Source organism: Fundulus heteroclitus, chromosome 6, assembly GCF_011125445.2.
Source record: "Fundulus heteroclitus isolate FHET01 chromosome 6, MU-UCD_Fhet_4.1, whole genome shotgun sequence".
Taxonomy (NCBI): Eukaryota; Metazoa; Chordata; class Actinopteri; order Cyprinodontiformes; family Fundulidae; genus Fundulus; species Fundulus heteroclitus.
In genome coordinates, this window is record NC_046366.1 from 20,166,530 (window position 1) to 20,184,943 (window position 18,414).

At 38.6% G+C, this 18,414-nt stretch overlaps 1 protein-coding gene across 4 annotated transcripts in view; it reads left to right on the forward strand.

Annotated features, from left to right (window-relative positions):
* agap3 (ArfGAP with GTPase domain, ankyrin repeat and PH domain 3) overlaps positions 1 to 18,414 on the forward strand; it is a 190,545-nt gene that overhangs the window by 84,977 nt on the left and 87,154 nt on the right. For all 4 annotated transcript variants that reach the window (XM_036138282.1, XM_036138280.1, XM_036138281.1 and 1 more), the window contains exons 2-6: positions 454 to 512; positions 7,353 to 7,440; positions 11,267 to 11,352; positions 13,987 to 14,128; positions 14,234 to 14,368. In XM_036138282.1, the coding sequence (XP_035994175.1) occupies positions 454 to 512; positions 7,353 to 7,440; positions 11,267 to 11,352; positions 13,987 to 14,128; positions 14,234 to 14,368 (510 nt within the window). The remainder of the gene's footprint in view (positions 1 to 453; positions 513 to 7,352; positions 7,441 to 11,266; positions 11,353 to 13,986; positions 14,129 to 14,233; positions 14,369 to 18,414) is intronic.

The following is an 18,414-nucleotide window of genomic DNA, read 5'->3' on the forward strand; positions in this document are numbered from 1 at the left end:
AGTATTTTGATTTGCTGTAGATGATCTGTATGTCTGTTGCACCTGCTCTTGAAATAACTCCATGCATAATGAACTTGCTGTATATGCTGCAGATTTTGTTGACAAGACTCATAAGGGAAATTCCAAGGTAAACTGTAGTACAACAGTTTTACATCGGCTGGCTGGATTTATTATGGCCCAGCTGATCAGTCAGGGCACTCTGATTCATTTTTAGGATTTGTTTGTAATGGACAATAACCTTTACTGACATAACAGTCAGTCAAAAATTATACAACCAATCAATCACTGTGTTGAGACATAATGTCCCGACCTAACTAGATACGCTTTATCTTATCAACAGGGTATGGCGACTGACGTATGGGTCATAAAACTTAATGCAAATGCCACCATCGGGGTGTAAACTACAGTTATCACCTGAGTCATTAATTCATTTGTTTGTTGTTTCATTTGCAGACTCATTCGTCAACAGCCAGGAATGGACATTGAGTCGATCAGTTCCGGAGCTGAAAGTGGTGAGCAACTTTGTGAAATTCATTTCCAGCAGCCCAGCTGTTGATTGTCCATCAATGGTTTCATCATCCTGACAGACTGAAGATGTCATCAGAAAAACATGCTATGTCCACGTAACACTGCTTTATGCATTTCACACGAGAGAGCACATTTGAGTAAATTGGCCGGGGTTTTCTGCTGGCAAATAGTTGGTGACTTCTTTTTTATCCCCCTTTCTTTTAATGAGATGTGTTGGCATGGAGATGCAAGGTGGCTTGCAGCAGGAAGTGAGATGAGTGACAGTTTTGGGCTAGACTGGTGACACATCCTGGGTCTGATCTCACCCGCCACTGGAGCACACAGGCACAGCTACTGCCAAATGCACATCTAACATCCTCCTGTAGTCTAATGCCCTCCAAAGCTCCACTCTTGTATTGAACCAGTGGATCTCTGGGTGGTTAAATTGCTGCTGTTTCGTTTTTGAAAACAAGAAAAACTTCGGCTGAATTAAAAATTCACAGCAGTGACCTGAAAGACAAACTAACTAGCTGTGCTGACTTCAAACGTGACTGATTCTCTCTCTTTATGAATCTGAGGTGTTGATTGGGGACTTTGTTAAACTGTTTTTTCAAAGTTAGAATTGAGTGTTCCAAAAACCAGCGGTCAGCAACAAGGTTATGTTGAAAAGATGTTTGCCATTCACTTCTAAACTGCTAAAGAAAACGTTTATGATCAGATCCGATATACTTAAAGGAGCAATAAGCAAAATGTCATTATTACAGTTCGAAATAACTAAAAAAATGTTTTGTAAAGAACTAAAGTTAACTTTTTAGATTGAATATGGTATGACGTCACACACGCCTTCTCACTGTGATGTTCTCCAGTCTCTTGTTTACATAGCCGGGCCAGCTGCGTGTGCATGTACGTGCACGTGAACAGCTGCCACTCAGGGCTCAGCCCCTCCCTGCCCCTAAAATGCCACCGCCAGGCACAAAATGGCAGAGAACATGCCCAGCTGATCAAACGTTCTCTTGCTTAACAGCATTATAAAGTTATGAGTTACTTATTTCTTCACTTGACATGTTCCTCTGAAAGGTGATGCAGTTGTGCTGTGGATTTATACAAGCCGAAGGGTCAGAAGGGAAGGGAAAATGGGTGAAGGGTTGAATATGGAGCGGAGGTAGAGAGAGGCATGGTTTGTTACACATCTTGTTTTGGTCTGCAGAAAGTGGTCACACCCCACCTAGTAGTGAAATATCACTTATTGCTCCTTTAAGCAGAACTTCCAGATGTCCAATTACCAATATTTGTAAAAAATAATCAAATTCCAATTCCTCTTTAAGAGCTATAATGTATAAAGATATTAGAACAACATTCAGGGTAGTTTATCTTGCCCTCTTTCCATGAGTGATCATTAATTACTATTTTTTTACACTGGCTGGCCAAAAAAAAAAAAAAATGTTGTTACCTGGATTTCCTTACTGCATGGTCGATCATCTTTCAGCTGGACACAAGTTATTTAACCCCAGCTGATAAAATGAGTTGGACTGGGACTGGAAGAAGGTTACATGGTCTGATGAGTCCAGGTTTACCCTGTTCCACAGTGATGGGGTCATCAGGGTTAGAAGAGAGGCAGGTGAAGTGACGCATATACCTGAATATACTGAATGACCAGGTTATTCCATCAATTCTTTTCTTCCTTAATGGCACGAATATTATTCCAAGATAACGCTGCCAGAATTTCTCGAGCTGAAATTTTGAAAAAGTGGTTCAGGGAGCATGAGACATCATTTTCACACATGGAGTCCAGACCTTAACCCCATTGAGGCTTTGCGCAGTGGTCAGACTCTACCATCATCAATGCAAGATCTTGTTGTACGATTAATGCAACACTGGGTGGAAATAAATCTTGTGACTTAGCATTGTTATCACCCCTTTTTTTGGTGGGGACTTTTTTTTGGCAAGGCAGTGCATAAAAAACTGGCAGCGTCCCAACATGTCAGGGAGACTAAAGTTTTATTTTATTCAAGCAATGACAAAATGATTACAGCCTTCCATTTTTCAACTGTCCTTGGCATTTTATATTAGCTCTTAGCCAGTTAGCATTAATAACAGTAAACAATAGTCTCTGTGCAGATTTCCTTGAGAATATAAATCCCTATAATAACTCTAGCTTCTTTCACAACGAAAGTCCATCATAAACCCAAAAACAGGAGACCCTCTCTGAGGTCCCTCTGGTCAGTCATAAATCACAACTAAAGCTGATCAGCTAGATTAGGAGCTAGCTAAGCTTTAAAAAAATCAAGATTGCATTGCAGAACCAAGGAAGGCGAGGAGTGGAGCTGTGCAGCATTTTTTTTAAATGATACACAAGTGTCAGAAAAAATTAAATGCTGTTGATGAAACAACATGTAGCTCCTGTCACATAATCAGAGCCAATCATTTAAAATTATATTCATGGTTTTCAGAAAAGGACAAACTACACAGGTATTGCTTTGAACACCCCATTAGAAGAGTATATAGAACATCTGTCATTGCTAAATTACACTGCAGCTGCTTTACCTGCTTTCTGAAAGGGACTTCTGATGGCACTTTTCCACCAAAATGGTTCCAGTGCTTAACCAGAGTTGGTGGTTGAACCAGTTTTTAAGTAGTTCCATAGAAAGGACTACCAGTTTTGTTTTCCACAACCTAATAGCCAAGCTCTAAGGCCTTATCTTATGCACTAAATGCTAGATCTTCACTGATTTATTCAATGGTCTTGTGTAGTATCAAAAGGCAGTGAGACAGTTTTCTATAAAAATCACCCTTTTTCACTTTTTATGCAAACAGATTCCCTAATATTACTATTATTATTATTAATGCTGTTTTAAACACGCGTCGTTTAAGCTTCACAATTTTAGTCATCTTATCTCTTTTAAATGTTGGAAAACAGTATATAGACACAGCCTTTAGAGACCAGCTGGTGATAGTAAAAGACCTCCTGGTGATACCAAAATATACAGCATGAAAATAAGAGATTTTAATTCTCAGGGTTTTTACTTTTTTCTAAAATTTTGTCTACAATCTGATAGATCAAAAATGAAGCCGAGTCCACAACATTAAACATTTTATTCACACCACTTCAAGTGGTTGACAGACTTTTTCCATCAGTGACGGGTGTCAACAGCAAAGAGTGTTATCGCAGCATGAGAGCTGAAAAGTATAATTTGTTCACTGATTTAAAAGATATATATATATATATATATATTTATATTTAGGGGTACTTTTCAGTGTCGTGAGGAACCTGAAAAGCAACAACTCTGAGCTACCAGGCGACTTCTCGGAGCATTTTTAATTTCACTGAAATCAACAAACACATTTCCTGCGCAATAACTGAACAGACCATTATCAAGTGGGGAAAAAACAACTCTAATACATCTGCTACTGTGTTAAAACCCTACTTTGGTTTCAGCTTTTGTTCAGGTTGGTAGCGGAGTACTGCTGATGCGGCGTTTTGTTTTAAGAAAAGCCTTTAAACCAGCAGGTCTCAAAGCCGGGCAGTTAAAAACAGCAGGAAGGTTGGATTTCTGCCACTTTAAAATCCTTTTGTTTTGTTGACTCATGGCTTTTACTGTACACAGCCTCAAACTTTACAGACCGACCGCTTATTTATTGTTTATTCTACTTTGGGTAGCTCCGAATATCTTGAATGCGTTCTTCAATTTTTATGGAGCAGCATACTGGATTGGCTGCAAAGTGGATATTTTTTCTTGCATCAAACCTGTCTATAATTAAAGTTATACCTGACTTTAACTCCCACTAATGATCTGGTGAAGAAGGGGGAGATGGCAGGTAGAAGAAGAGGGAGGAGACGAGGTGTGATACATCCTTTGTTGTTCCCAGACATGCAAGCATCACCAGCCCACCCGGCACAGCGTTTCACCCTGAAGGCATTACGGTGAGGTATGGTGTAGACTCCAGGGAGCGAAAGCAGAGGAGTGATTGCAACCGAGCGGCTGGATATTGCAAGACCTCTCCTGGCCTTAATACAGAACCAAACTGTGTTACATTTACTTTTGCTTCTGTTAATGCGTTTAAATTTTTACGGCTGTTCTTGAGGCAGACGGAAACTTTTAAGTGGGTTTGCTCCCCTGCAAAAAGCTTGTGGGTTTATTCAAGTTCATGCAGCTTTTGCCATTAGAGCAATAATGGGATAAAAATGATATAATGAACCAAGCCTCTAGTGTCTTATTAGGGATGCACCGGTCAGATTTTCTCTGCCTCCTGCATTATTAATGAGAGTGTTTAGCAATGGCCAAACAGCACTCTGCATGTTTATGTGCTTTTTGCCTATTTAGATAACTTGATAAATATCTGTGCATGTCCTGAGTTGATGTTCGGTGTTTCACTGAGATATAGAATAGCTAAATTGGAGCCTTTTTCCTTCAGTAACACAATCTGCACTGAAGAGAGTTGTTCTCATTTGGACCTGATGCCGCTTACTATGATTCAAACTGTTCACAAAAAGATCTGATTCTTTGGAATTCAACCAGAAGGTCATTGGTCAGCCAACCGAGATTAAAATAGTCTCTCTTGATGTATCTGTATTATTTCTGATCGGAAAAGGTTGTAAGGGAGAACATGGAACTTATTGTTAGAAACGTATGCACTCTCGTGTGTAAGGCCGACTAGCTAGTGTAAGGTTAACTAGCTGGTATGAAGATCAAACCTTTTCATTCGGATATCTGATATCTTACCTTTGAGTTAAATTAGAAAGTTATTATATTACCACCACATTTAGTGGATTTTTTAAAATTAAACAGTGCCAAATTAAACAGGTTTTATACGTCACTATTTTTAAGATTAATACACAATTATCTGAAACTGTTTTAAAATCTGGATTTGACTAGGGCTGTGTGATATTGAAAAAAAAAAACAACCTTCGTCAAAACAGCTATGCCCCCCTCCAGAGCCCAACATCGTTGATGATTATAGATCCATATTTTGTGGTGGGTTGTTTATCTGATCCAAAGTCAGATCAAATCCAGGCTTTCATGCCTGCTCTGTGTGCTCTCGTGTCTATCAAACTGGCCCTGGATCTGCACCACACGTTTGGTAGAAGAAAAGCATTCCCACGGACCTGCGGCTCCCTTATCGTACAATTTGATCTGTTGGGTTACAAGATGTGCGTTACTCGGGCCGCTGGACAGGCACTAATTACAAGCCACTGGGAAGAGTGAACAAAATAGACCGCTTTATTGTACCTACCCTAACCTGACAATGAGTCAAAAGAAAAAAAGCAAATAAAACGGGAAAAACGATGTTATTTGCGCACATGCGGCACTGCAGCTGCACAATTACACGCTGCTGCGTTCAGGCATGGATGGACTGGCAGTCCCGGGCTGTCAGCCTGCTGCATTCGTTACTCGAACAGGGCTGTAGTAAAAGGACACAGCTCAATTCAGAGCAGCTGCGGAGCCTGGTGCGTCTGAGTTACGCCATGGCTTCCACATGTGCGCACAGTCTGAAGTTAGCAGTAAAACCTGAATGCTGATCCAGAATGGGCTGATTGTAAATTACAGCTAATAACTTATAAAAATTATTTTTTTAAAAATCCTTATGGTTACAAATGATGATTTAAAAAAAAAAAAGTCTTGATTCTTATATTCACCCAGCAAGAAAAGAGGTGGGGGTTTACTCTAATAAGCATTAGGAGGGTCCTCTAAGGACGGAGAGTAGAGGGACTTTCACCTGATATACAGGTAGACCTTAAAAGCTCTGGCTATGATAGAAAACAATAGGAACCCTCTCTGAGGTTCTAGCTTTGCATCAAGGTGTAACAACTATATGGTGCTTGGTCCGGTGAAAAGCAAAGCATTTATTCCTGGAGTACCTAGAAAAATTAAAAGGTTATTTAGATCACCATATTACTTTTCATTCCTGCGGCCGGTCCAGTTCTCTGCTGACAGTTTTACGCGATGAACTGGGGAAATATAACACAGCTACACAGTAAGTTCAAAAGTCAGCCTCCCTGTTCTCTACCACATTTTCTGTCCTGATTCAAAATAAACAGCTCTGGGTTGTTTTAAAGGTGCAGAAACAAAAAGAAACGAACCATAGCGATTGATCACAAATGCAAAGACCTGTCACAGATGAATAAATTCCTTTATTTTTCTGAACAGTACGTGTAATATTATATAAACAAATACACAAAGATTAAGTTTCATTCATAAAACACAGATACCCTTTCACAAATGCAGTATTAGCAACTGAAATATTAATACTGATAAGACAAAAGATGAGAGTCCAAGGAAGGTCCATGATGATGTCCTGTTATATTTTCCACTCTGGTAAAACGGTTTTCTGCGGTTTGTTTGACCTTAGTTTGTATTTGTTGAATCATTAAAAGCAGTTAGCAGGCAGTAGCATGCATTTCACATTTTTTACCCATTATAGCCTGGGATTAGTAAATCTTTTTACATCTGTATTGCTATTATTTGCTGCCCCCCCCCCCCCCCCTACTCATAATTCTCTGGTTCTGCCACAGCACACAGTGCAACGAGAAATAGTAGTGTGCGTCTTTAACATGCACCACTCTGATTGCATTTGTTAAATCCTGAATGTCACAATGTTTATTCATCAGATCGACCGTAATGGCGAAGCTGCTGTCAACAAAAATCATGTTGAAAATTTTAAAAGCCACAGCTTTTACAGAACATTTGAAGAAAAGACGTTATGCTTGTCAGCTACACCAAACCCTGTATAGTTTCAATAATTTCTGTTGATCAGTGTTATGTTCATATTTATGCAATTTTTTATGCGCAGTATTGATAATGATTGTTTTTGAGTTTGTTTTTTTTTTTTTGCTATTTTTGTTGCAGGGCATTGTGGGAAATCTGTCCAGTGGGAAGTCTGCCCTGGTGCACAGATACCTGACAGGCACATATGTGCAGGAAGAGTCTCCTGAAGGTAAGAGTCTGCTGAAGATGATGAGGGCCAGCAGGGAACAGAGAAAGTAACAAAACATGAGATTTCAGTTCATAAAGCTGCTTTAAATTTCTGTCGATATTAAATATATGTTCTATTTGATTCTATCAATTTGAATGACTTACAATTCCAGAATTTCTTTTTATATTTAAAACCAAACTAATAGATCTAATAATGATTGCCTGGGAAAAAAGGGGGGCATTTTTATTTCTAATTTAATGAAATATACAGAACAAAATATTCCAAATATTACATAACTGAATGACAAATGTGGGTTATTTACTACCTGTGTTAATTGTGAAAATTAGAGTTTAATGTTTTGAATAAGGAGCGAGTGAACGTTGTAATTAAAGAGTTGAGATGTGTCAAACTGCTTTTCACGTTCTCCTAGAGAGGTTTTTAGCATCATAAGAAAATGAGGCCAAACATAAATCAGAATGGTTTGGTTAAAATGAAAATGTGTGTTTATAACGATAATGCTATTTCTGTATTTTAATATAACTGTGTCTCCTTAATTAAACCACAGTGGAGGGGGCATCTTGGTAGAGGCCCGGTGTGAATGGCCGGTGTTTGAAACCATTTGGTTGCATTGATTGCTGCACAAAGCGGTCGCGCGTCTATTTTCTATACTCGCTCATAGGAAAACACCCAGGTTTAGTGTGATCTGACATTCATGGCTTTGGTCGGCAGAAGGGAGAAGTAGCAGTGCAAACAGAACGGACCGATGATCCACAGGTCAAATAGTTAGAAACCAGAAACTGTTTTCTATTTCCAATAAATGTGTAAAAACTGATAAAGCAGGATTTCTCGATTTGTCAGCACACCAGCCAACATCATCTTTTTTTGGTATACTTTGGTTTGAGTTTACTAAAAATAATATGAAGGTCAGAGACATTGGGTTTGATGCATCAATAGTGATAATATTCTAATTCATTTTCTGCTGCATTCAGAACTACTATCTCTGTTGATCTATCTTTACTACAAAATGTTAGCAGCTTTCCAGATAAAAATAAATGGTTTTGTAATAAAGTGTTGTTACTGGTGGCATGCCATTCAAATCCGCTGAAGATGACGTGTACAGGAATACATTTCCTGTCCTTTATTTTCAGGAATAAAGTGAGCCATGCTAGTACTCCGTGTCATACTCAGCGAAACTTCGGTTACTTATATCAAGTTTGATTCTTCTATTTTTCTGCTTGCTTTCTACGGAAAGTTTAGTTTTGTATTCATCCAATTGTTGTTGCAGTTCAGTCAGACACTAAAGTACATTTCCATATATAGTTAAATCAGGGAAGGTCAAATTAAATATGTATCATTCTTCAGAGGCTGTAAACTATCGTTTTTCTAGCGATAATAAATCACAAACCAGATTTTGCAAGGTCTGTCTACAAGGAGAAATCATAACCAGAATGCCCCCTGCTGCCCTGCAAGGTCCGTCCTTCAAAAACCAGCTAAGACGTCGGCACGCCCGGAGTTAACTGATGATCTTTGAGGTTTTTTCTTTTTTTTTTCTTTGCAGTGTTTCATTTTAGTGTAATTATAGTGTGGATGAGACTTGAAGCACATAATTAGTTTCTGGCATTTCTCTGCACCAAGGGAGAAAAGAGGGGTAAAAAAAAACAAAAAAAACTCATAGCTTAATTAGTCCTTGAGAAATTCATGGCGGAAATGCTGCAAAAACAGAGTGAGGTATGCTGTTGTAATCAGAGAAAAATATTGTTTCCTGTCTTCCTGTCCTTGTTTTGTTTTTTAACTTACTGTTATAGCATTTCTGTTTGATTAACAGCAGCCGCCTCATATGTGCTTTTTTTTTTTTTTTTTTTTTTTTTTGCGCCGGCTTTTCTCCGGTTCATAGTATTCACTCTGCGCAAGCATCACAGGCGAAGAGGAGGAGGCTTCGCTGTAGCGGTTTCTTCACTGTTTTGTTCCTGGGCTTTTTACTATGATATCTAAAAAAAAAAAAAAAGGTACCGGGGTGTGTTGCCATGGCAACACCGGATGGCGCTCCGTCGGATTGTGGCTGAGTGTCAAGGTCTGAGCCTCTGTGTGAAGCAGAGTATGCCTGCTGCGTGTTAACCATGCTCGCCAACAGGGCCGTTTCTCCCTGTAGCCACCTGTTTTTTTTTTTTTTTTTATACGACTGCTGTATGCAGATTTGTCTAACTCAGATTTGCTCTTCGTCACCAGGGAAAGGATTTGGAGCTTTCTCCATGGACGCATTTAATTTGTTCAGCTCTAAATAGGCACAAGCATTCTGGATGATTACGCAATGAGAAGGTGTACGTCCAAATTTCTTCCCCGTTCTCACCGGGAGCCGTATGCTTTCATCACGTAACTCGTTTCTGCGATTCCCGTAATCTTATGTGGCGTATGCAGATGAACGTCAGCCAAAAGTCCATAAAAACTCTGCGCTTCGCCAAGTCCTGGGCTCTGCACGTCCCCACTTTGAAGCGAGGTCCGCCTCATCCCCTCAAGCAAGACTAAATCATGCCTATCCATCGTCTTTGAGTGCTTTGTGTGAGCATCTCCGAAGATCTGCGACTTCAGGAAAATAAATGAAGAAAAAGAAGGGGGAAAAGCTTCCAGCTACTCCATCAATCTCTCCTTCTCTTTATTATGCAACTAGCATCCAAGCGCGGCCTGAGAGTCGCCGCTAGCGGCTGCGAGAATCCCGTTTGCCCGGCAGGCTAAAGTGGATTTAACAGGATGGAAGAAAGACTCAAGTGGATATCTATTGCTTGCTGACACAGGAAATACTGTCCACCTATTGTAAAATGATATCCCCTGGCTACTTTATAGCCCTTCCCCACTTTGACCTTTGGCTCCTCACAGAACGACTGAACGGCAAAATCCCGCTGACCGTATCGTTTTAACGATGAAATTGCTAAAAGATGCATTTTTATTCTATGTGCGTTTCTTCTGTCTTAAGCATAGTTTTTTTTTTTTTTTATAGGGACTAATTTCATGACTGTTACACGAGCTTTTTCAGAGTTTTGCATTATTCAATCCTGTCAAATTGCTTTCAGCGTATTTTTTCCCCCCTTGGTATTCATACGGCACCGTTTTCACTCCTTGGGACATCTCTAGCCGCCCGACATCCTCATTTGAATGTTTTTAATCTCCGCAGGATCTTAAACCAGTCAAATGATATGCAAAATCTAATTTACTTTGTGGATCTTCCATTGGTCTCTTCTTTATCTCCAGATGGGTTTGCTAGCGGCAAGGAAAAACACATTTATCTCAAGAAAGAAATGAAAAAAGGGGGGAAGACTCAAATGCTCTGCTCTACGATACTGTGGACATTGTGTGACATGGGCACTAGTTCTACCTAATGTGTGCTTCAGTATGCTTTTTTTATCAAAAAATATTTCATTTCTGAGGTTTCATTGCAGAGCAGGACGTTTTCTTGATTGCATTTTGGCTGATCCAGTGAAGCTGGGCAGACAGAACAAGAAATCCTGATGAGACTTTTGAAGTGAAAGTTTGCCCTTTCTTTGACTCGTAGCAGTGCAGTAATAGTGGCAAAGAGCAGGCTCCTTCAGCAGCTATGCATTAGACATGCTTAATGGCAATTTCTCCCCCACATAATTGGCTCCAGAGGGACCCGGTTTCCTGTCGGCATAAGATCCAGACAACACAGTACACAGAAGGTTTAAACTGAGAAAAGCAACAGAGCTTTATGCCGAAGTTAAACAAAGCTTTACATCTGGAGTCATTGCGTGAAATGAATAAGCAGCGTTGTTTTCTTATCGCAAATGCCTGCTAGTAATACATTACAAGCCTAATCTCCCTAACATTTCTTCCTCAGGTGGACGCTTCAAGAAAGAAATCGTGGTGGATGGTCAAAGCTACCTGCTTCTCATCAGAGATGAAGGAGGGCCACCAGAGCTGCAGGTATAAGAGACGATCCGTCTTGCTCCAAAGCTGCAACGCTTTCTGAACAGAGGCGGCTTGAGGGCTGTCATGCAGACACAAACTGTTTGAAACAGACCATGATATCCCTTAAAGGATATTTTGGAGCAATGTGGCAGCACCCTGAGGTTGCTGTACCAAGAAAATAATAAAAAAAACACACACATCAAGCAGCCACATGCAAATCCTTTGTTGGGGCCCAAGGCGGGTTTAGTCATCCTAGATGTATTGAAAATATCAAAAATTATTTACATCATTAAAAATGTAATGGGGGGAAAAAATATGTGATAGGCTATTGCTTAACTGTTTCAAATTGAGAAACTGATGTTCGGCTCAGGCGGTTCAAAAACAAATGTGGCCATTTTGATGGCACCTACCTCAAAATGGAAGTATCATTAATGTTTTTAATGGTCCCAACTGGCATCTTTGCCATTTCTAGCTTGTTGTTTCATATTTGCAGCAGAAAGGATTTTAATCGTATTTAGGAAACTGCAGAAAGTGGATGACTAAAAGGAATGACTACAAAAATTACAATTAGTTGGTAAAGAGACCAGCTGTCTTTCAAGGCTTTAGAGGAACGAAGTCTACATTTCAAGTGACAACTGGAAGTCTTATGTTCATTGAGATTGTCGTATTATCAGTACCAGTATGATCCAATCAGAGGTCCCAGAGGTGTTTAAAAGTCAGTTACACAATAATTATAGAACTGCTGCTTGACTTGAATCAAAGAATGATGCATATTTGGTGCACTATCTACTGCTTTCTGATCAAAATTAAACTACAGGTAATTGTTACATAATGTGTAACAAAACGTCTGTTTAGTTTTTTTGTAGGAGGGAAAAAGATCTGACCAGCGGAATTAATCTTAAGTGGTTACAGCAGAAAGATGGGAATATTCAAAGAAGAAATGAAGATGCAGGATGGGTTTAGATACTCGAGATGTAATGAAAAGGATTTGATGTGGAATCATGAAAAGACTCGGATGTAAATATCAAACTTAGCTGAGTCCATAAGGGTCACAGTATCGAACCTCCACCCTGTAAAACAACACCACAAAAAGTTCTAGTTTTTTTTTTTTCAGCAGCTACTGATACCTTTTCAGATAAAGCTCTGTTTTCCACTTGTGTTACGCACCGTGAGATCGAAGCAGTAGCTTTGTGTTTGGCTCAGTTGTTAGCCGCCTTTATAATTAGTGGTGTAATTAAAGGCCTCCATCTTGTTCCCACTCCTAGTTGTGACTCGATGGCTTGATGTGCCACCGGAGAGATCCTGGCTAACGTGAAGGCTAAATGTAGTAAATTCAGGCAGAGGGTGTTATTTGATTGTTACTCTTTCTGATACTCCTCTGCAGAACAAACAGTGATTTTTTTTTCTCTCTCATTACAGAGCGGTTTATTTACTCTGCAGTCAGGAGTTATACAGATATGATGAAAAACTATGATAAAACGTTTGCTACATTAGTATTATAGTGGAAACATAGAAACATGCAGTTTATAGTGGTGTTTAATCTGTAGAAATGGCTGCTACAATACTGCCCCCTTGTGTAGGTGGTTAAGAAGTGCGCTAACTTGAAGAAGCAATTGGCCAGTGTTGTCTTTGTTTACGTTTTGTCACACTTGAATGTTTCAAATCAGGAAACTGATTTCATTTGTTAGAGGAACAAAGCTATCCAAACCAACCTGAGCGTACGTGAATAGGCAATATCCGGAATCTAATAACTGGTTCTACCAGTTTTGGTCACAACAGCTTCTATTAACCGTTTGAAATACCTGCGAGTTTTATACATTGTTCTGGAGGAGCTTTGGCTCGCTGTTTGTTTTAATTTGGCCACTTTGGACAATTGTCAAAGATTTTAACTTTGAGCCTTTCCAAAAACCTTCATTTTGTTCTTTTGAGCCATTCGGGGATGGATTCGCAGGTGTGCTTTGGATCATTGCCCTGCTGCATAAACCAAACATGGCTGAGCTTAAGGTCAGAAACTGATCCCTTGCAGTATTTTCAGCTTTTGAGCGGAAATCCAGAAATTGGACTTGTCCAGGTCCCAAAGAAACAAGGTAGCCCTGAACCATCACACTACCAATACAATGTTTGACTGTATTAGTTAGCATTTTCTTTGTGGTGGTTTTCTGGATGTGCAACTCTGTGATGGATGCCGTTTTTGCCACAGGAACAGATTTGAATACTTTTCCAGAGTGATAGATGTCAATGACTTTCCTTCTCATCTGCTCTTGAATTTCTTTAGGTTGACACATGATGCATTGCTCTTTAAAATCGTTTGCCTACTTCATATTGTCAGATAGGTTCAGTTTACTCTGGTTATTTTTATATGGCATTAAAATTAGCTCGATGGTCGCAAACAATCAGCATGGGGTGAAAAGCAAAGTCAAAAACTGCTTTTGTTTTTAACCTTTGTAAAAGTCAGTTCTCAATCGCACCAGACGTTTAAGATGCTGATAATGCTTGAACCGGGAGAATCCACATTCATATTAAAGCAAACACATTTTTCTCAGGAGTAGATGCTGTTTAAATAATTAATGCGAAAACCTTTGAGGCAACCAAGCGGTGGCTCATATCACAGTGCTTCATAACGGTGCTTGGTCTCTGCCCTGTCCTCAGTTTGCTGCCTGGGTGGATGCAGTGGTCTTCGTCTTTAGCCTGGAGGATGAGATCAGCTTTCAGACGGTCTACAATTACTTCTTGCGCCTTTCCAGCTACAGAAACACAGCTGAGGTGCCCATGGTCCTCGTTGGAACACAAGGTGTTTGCCTTACATCGAACATGCATACACACATTTTAGATTCTAATCTGACATGAATAATTGTGACACTTCCCTTGATGTCTTTCTCTGAATTGTTTCTGTTAGATGCAATCAGTGCAGCCAATCCCAGAGTGATTGATGACTCCCGGGCCAGAAAGCTGTCCAACGATCTGAAGCGCTGCACATACTACGAGACCTGCTCCACCTATGGCCTGAATGTGGAGAGAGTCTTCCAGGATGGTAAGAGGCGATATTTAACAAAAAAGAAGATACTGCTTTTAATCAAGATTTAGGATTTGAATGAAGTGTTGCAAAGTACAACCTTTGGCGCGAGGTTATTACAGCCTTGACTTGGTCAGTAATTAATAACAATATTGATTGCAGTGCGTAATTATCTTCAGTGCAGTGACATTTATCTTTTTTTTTTTTTTTTTTTTTTACTTTTTTCCAAAATGGTCTTTCTCATTAAAGCTTGCATTGCTACAAAACTTTTAAGCAACTTCAGACCTAACAACAGATTAAGTTTTTTCAGAAATTTGTTTAAAATCTCTTGTTCTTATAGGCCCTTTTTGTCATGTGATGTGTTTTTGCACCCAATTACTGGAATTTCACACATACACACAGACATAGTACTCACTCAACCACATTACTCTTTTATATCGATCCCTACAAACCAGGGGGTATCACTGTATTTTTGAAAGTAGATAGTCATATTTATTAGACATTCATGTGAAAAATCTTAAAATATGTAAGATTTACAAAGTTTAAAAAATATTTAGGTGTTACGGGAGTCAATGGATCTATCTATCTATCTATCTATCTATCTATCTATCTATCTATCTATCTATCTATCTATCTATCTATCTATCTATCTATCTATCTAACCTATCATCTATCCTATCCTAATCTATCCGCACCTCTACTATCTCTCTATCATATACCTATCTATCCTATCTAGCTATCTATCCTATCTACCTCCTATCTATCCTAATCATACCTATCCTATCCTATCCTATCCTATCTTCTAGCCTACCTACCTACCTACCTACCTACCTACCTACCTACCTACCTACCTCACATTTGCAATCAAAATTCAATCTATCGTGTAAAACCTTACAGAAGTCCTGTCCTCAGATAGAGATGTTTAGTTTATGATTATCAACCCCTACACACTGTCAAACACACAAAACTCATCACAGATACACTGAAAAGCTACACACTCCTAAAAAACAAATGAGAGACCATTGTATGTGATACAGTTTTGGTTATATTTTGCATGGAATAAAAAATAAGCTTAACTGCAGAGTTTCAGTAATTACACATTTTATGAAACTGAATTGAAAACATTTGCTTGCCCTTTGAAGACTTCAGCTTGGCATGTGTAGATCGTCTGTACCTTGTTGGTCTAGTTGTATTTTTTAAAATAATCTTTCCCTACCATCATTCAAACATTTGTCAGCTTTGACATTCTTTCTTATCTGGGGCAGTTGTGGTTCAGATAGTAGAGGAATTGTCTTTCAATAAGAATATAGGTGGGCGAAATAGCAAGTCCAGCCCTGTCTTGACACATTATACGACTGGGAATTCACTCTGATAGAAAGACTTGAGTGATTTTTCTAATTAATCTTAATAAAGCTAAACTTATGCTATAAGAATGTTTTGATCAGATGAATATTTCCGAAAGTCTGGCTCGACCTTAACAATTTTCTACATTGATTAAAGCTTTATTACACAACGTTTTGTTTAAGACAACTCATCAGTCATGCATGTCATTCTAGTTCACATGGTAGGCTTACTAAGAGAAAAAACAATTCAGTTAAACATTTTAACATAATCAATGTGTGGTAATCAGCAAGAATAAGTTTGTAGAAGTTAACAAATGTGGGGGCTATTTTTTTGGCAATAACTTAATCTTTTTCTCGTTTTCTTTTTAGCATTTTGAATTTCTACTCATAAGATAAAATAGTATTTTGATTCCTGTTAAACACTATTTCTGTGTTTCTCGATTGGTGTCTGACAGGAGTTTATGCCAGGTCCAGTTATCTTTTTGAATGTATTTTAATCATTTTCGTTCTTGACAACATGATGTTTTAATATATGTGGCAATGCTATTAGTTTTTTTACTCATTGTAAACCATAGAATTGTTTGCTGATTAATGTTAATGTTTTGGTAAGGGTTACATGCTGGTTAGTTAAAAAACATTGCTAGCATGAATTATGGAATCAAAATAGATAAGAAAAATTTGGTACTGTAACCTTAAAATCTGCTAATACTGAATTAGTTATAAATGTTTCAGAAAGAATCTTGAATCTCTGAATGTCTACCAAAACATAAAGGATGCATAGCCACATTATTTGACTTTTTTTTTTATTATTCTTCGGTAGCTCACTCTAGTTGCATACAGTAAGTTTTTATGAAAGATTATCACATCCTACTGGCATATTAGATGTTATCTTGGTGTTTTATGCTTTATCTCTGCTCAATGTGATATGTAAATAAAGCCTTTCATATTTATTTATGATTTTAATGGAAGTTCATACTGCGCAGCAGGGTTTGAAACAAGGAAGCAGCTAACTGCTATTAGCATCTTCAGGCAAAACGATGAAGAATGTTCCAATATCTAGTGAAAAAAAGGCAGAAATATATGATTTCAAGAGGGAAAAGACTGGAATGTCACTGGGAATACAGTAAAACTGTTGTTCACTGAAGCAGACGCTAAACCTGCTGATTGCTCAGATGTGACTGCAGAGTTGACTGACGTGAGAATACATCTTGATATGAGGCTTTTAAAGTTGCTGTAGATCGTTTCATTTCATTAATAACGATTGGTTTTCGGTCATGCCGAGCTGTTTATTTACAGATTATTTATTTTTAATTTATTAATTACGTTAACCGACATTATTATAGGTCTGCAATACTGTCACTAGATGGCGCCACGTCTGTTTATATCTGCTAATCGCGCCTGGTGCTGGGGCTATATTTATCCAAAAAAATGACCATCAAAACATTATGAGGATGGAGGTGTGGTGTATATAACCTTATTTTATCATGATCAAACGTTTTTTGGTGTTTTTAAGTATATAATGTGGCTATATACCTTTAAGACTCTTATTTGGAAACTTAGCTGCCTCAACTGTGGCACATTGTTTTTTTTGTTTTTTTTTTAAACCTGCAGCTCCATTGAAATTCTGCCATCCTTTAACAACATCCTAAAGTGTAACTTGCCGTTCATTGTGCGTTTCAGTGTCTGTTGATACATTTTTGCATTTCACAGCCATGCTGTCTTCTCTCCCTGTCTTAATTTCCCCCTGAAATCTAATTTGAAGTAATTAAACAAGAGCGCGGTGTCTGAAGGAGTCACTCTTGCCTTCTCTGTGTATTTGCAAAGCTACAGCAGGCAGTCGGGCGTTGTGATCCCAGCTGCTGATGCAGCTTCAGATCATCTCTTTCCTTCCCTCAATGCTAATTCATGTCACGCAGCCATGAGCATCGCCTCCTCTTCTCCTCCTCCCCAACCCACCCAGTCAAGTGTGCTGTGAATTAAATAAGGGCTTTCACATGCCACAGAGCAGGTTGAGATCTTCACATGGTTACCATTGCCTCATTTGGCCAACATCATGCTACTTTTCCTGGAAATAGTCACTTTTTTATACAGAAGCAGGACTTTCTTTACATCTAAACAACAATAAGAAACGTGGGTTGCCAGAATTATCCTATTATCATTTGGGCATTAACAAAGAAAAAAAGTCCTTTTGCCAGACGGTGTCTATAATGTTTCTGGCGATTACAAGAAAATGTGGATAAACAGACAAATAGACCAAGGAGAATTACTGAATAGCAGGCTTTCTTTGTTCTCAGATTGTGATGAATACCATTAGCATTTTGTGTTTTATTGAAAAAAAATCTGATCAAGATTTTCAGGTTATTTTTCATTTATTTCATTTAGTTTGTTTCCGTTTTGTGTTTACTTCCCCTTTAACCTCCCTTTCCCCTTCATGGACCAATGATTCCGCTTTATGGGAAAAGCCATTGACATTCTGATTATTCAAAACTTATTGATAACATCATTATAAACACCCAATAACATCACACATCTGGTTTACCAGTTAAACAACTGAGAAGTTTTATTGGTTAAAAAAAACATTGAATTTAAAATAATCTTCTATTTTAATGCAGAACCTACTTTTCTTGGGCAACAGTTTGTCAGCAGCAGAAGTCTTGCTTTGTGGCATAAGGCCAGGTTTACCACAGCATGTAGTTAAGTGTTAAAACTCTTAACCATAAC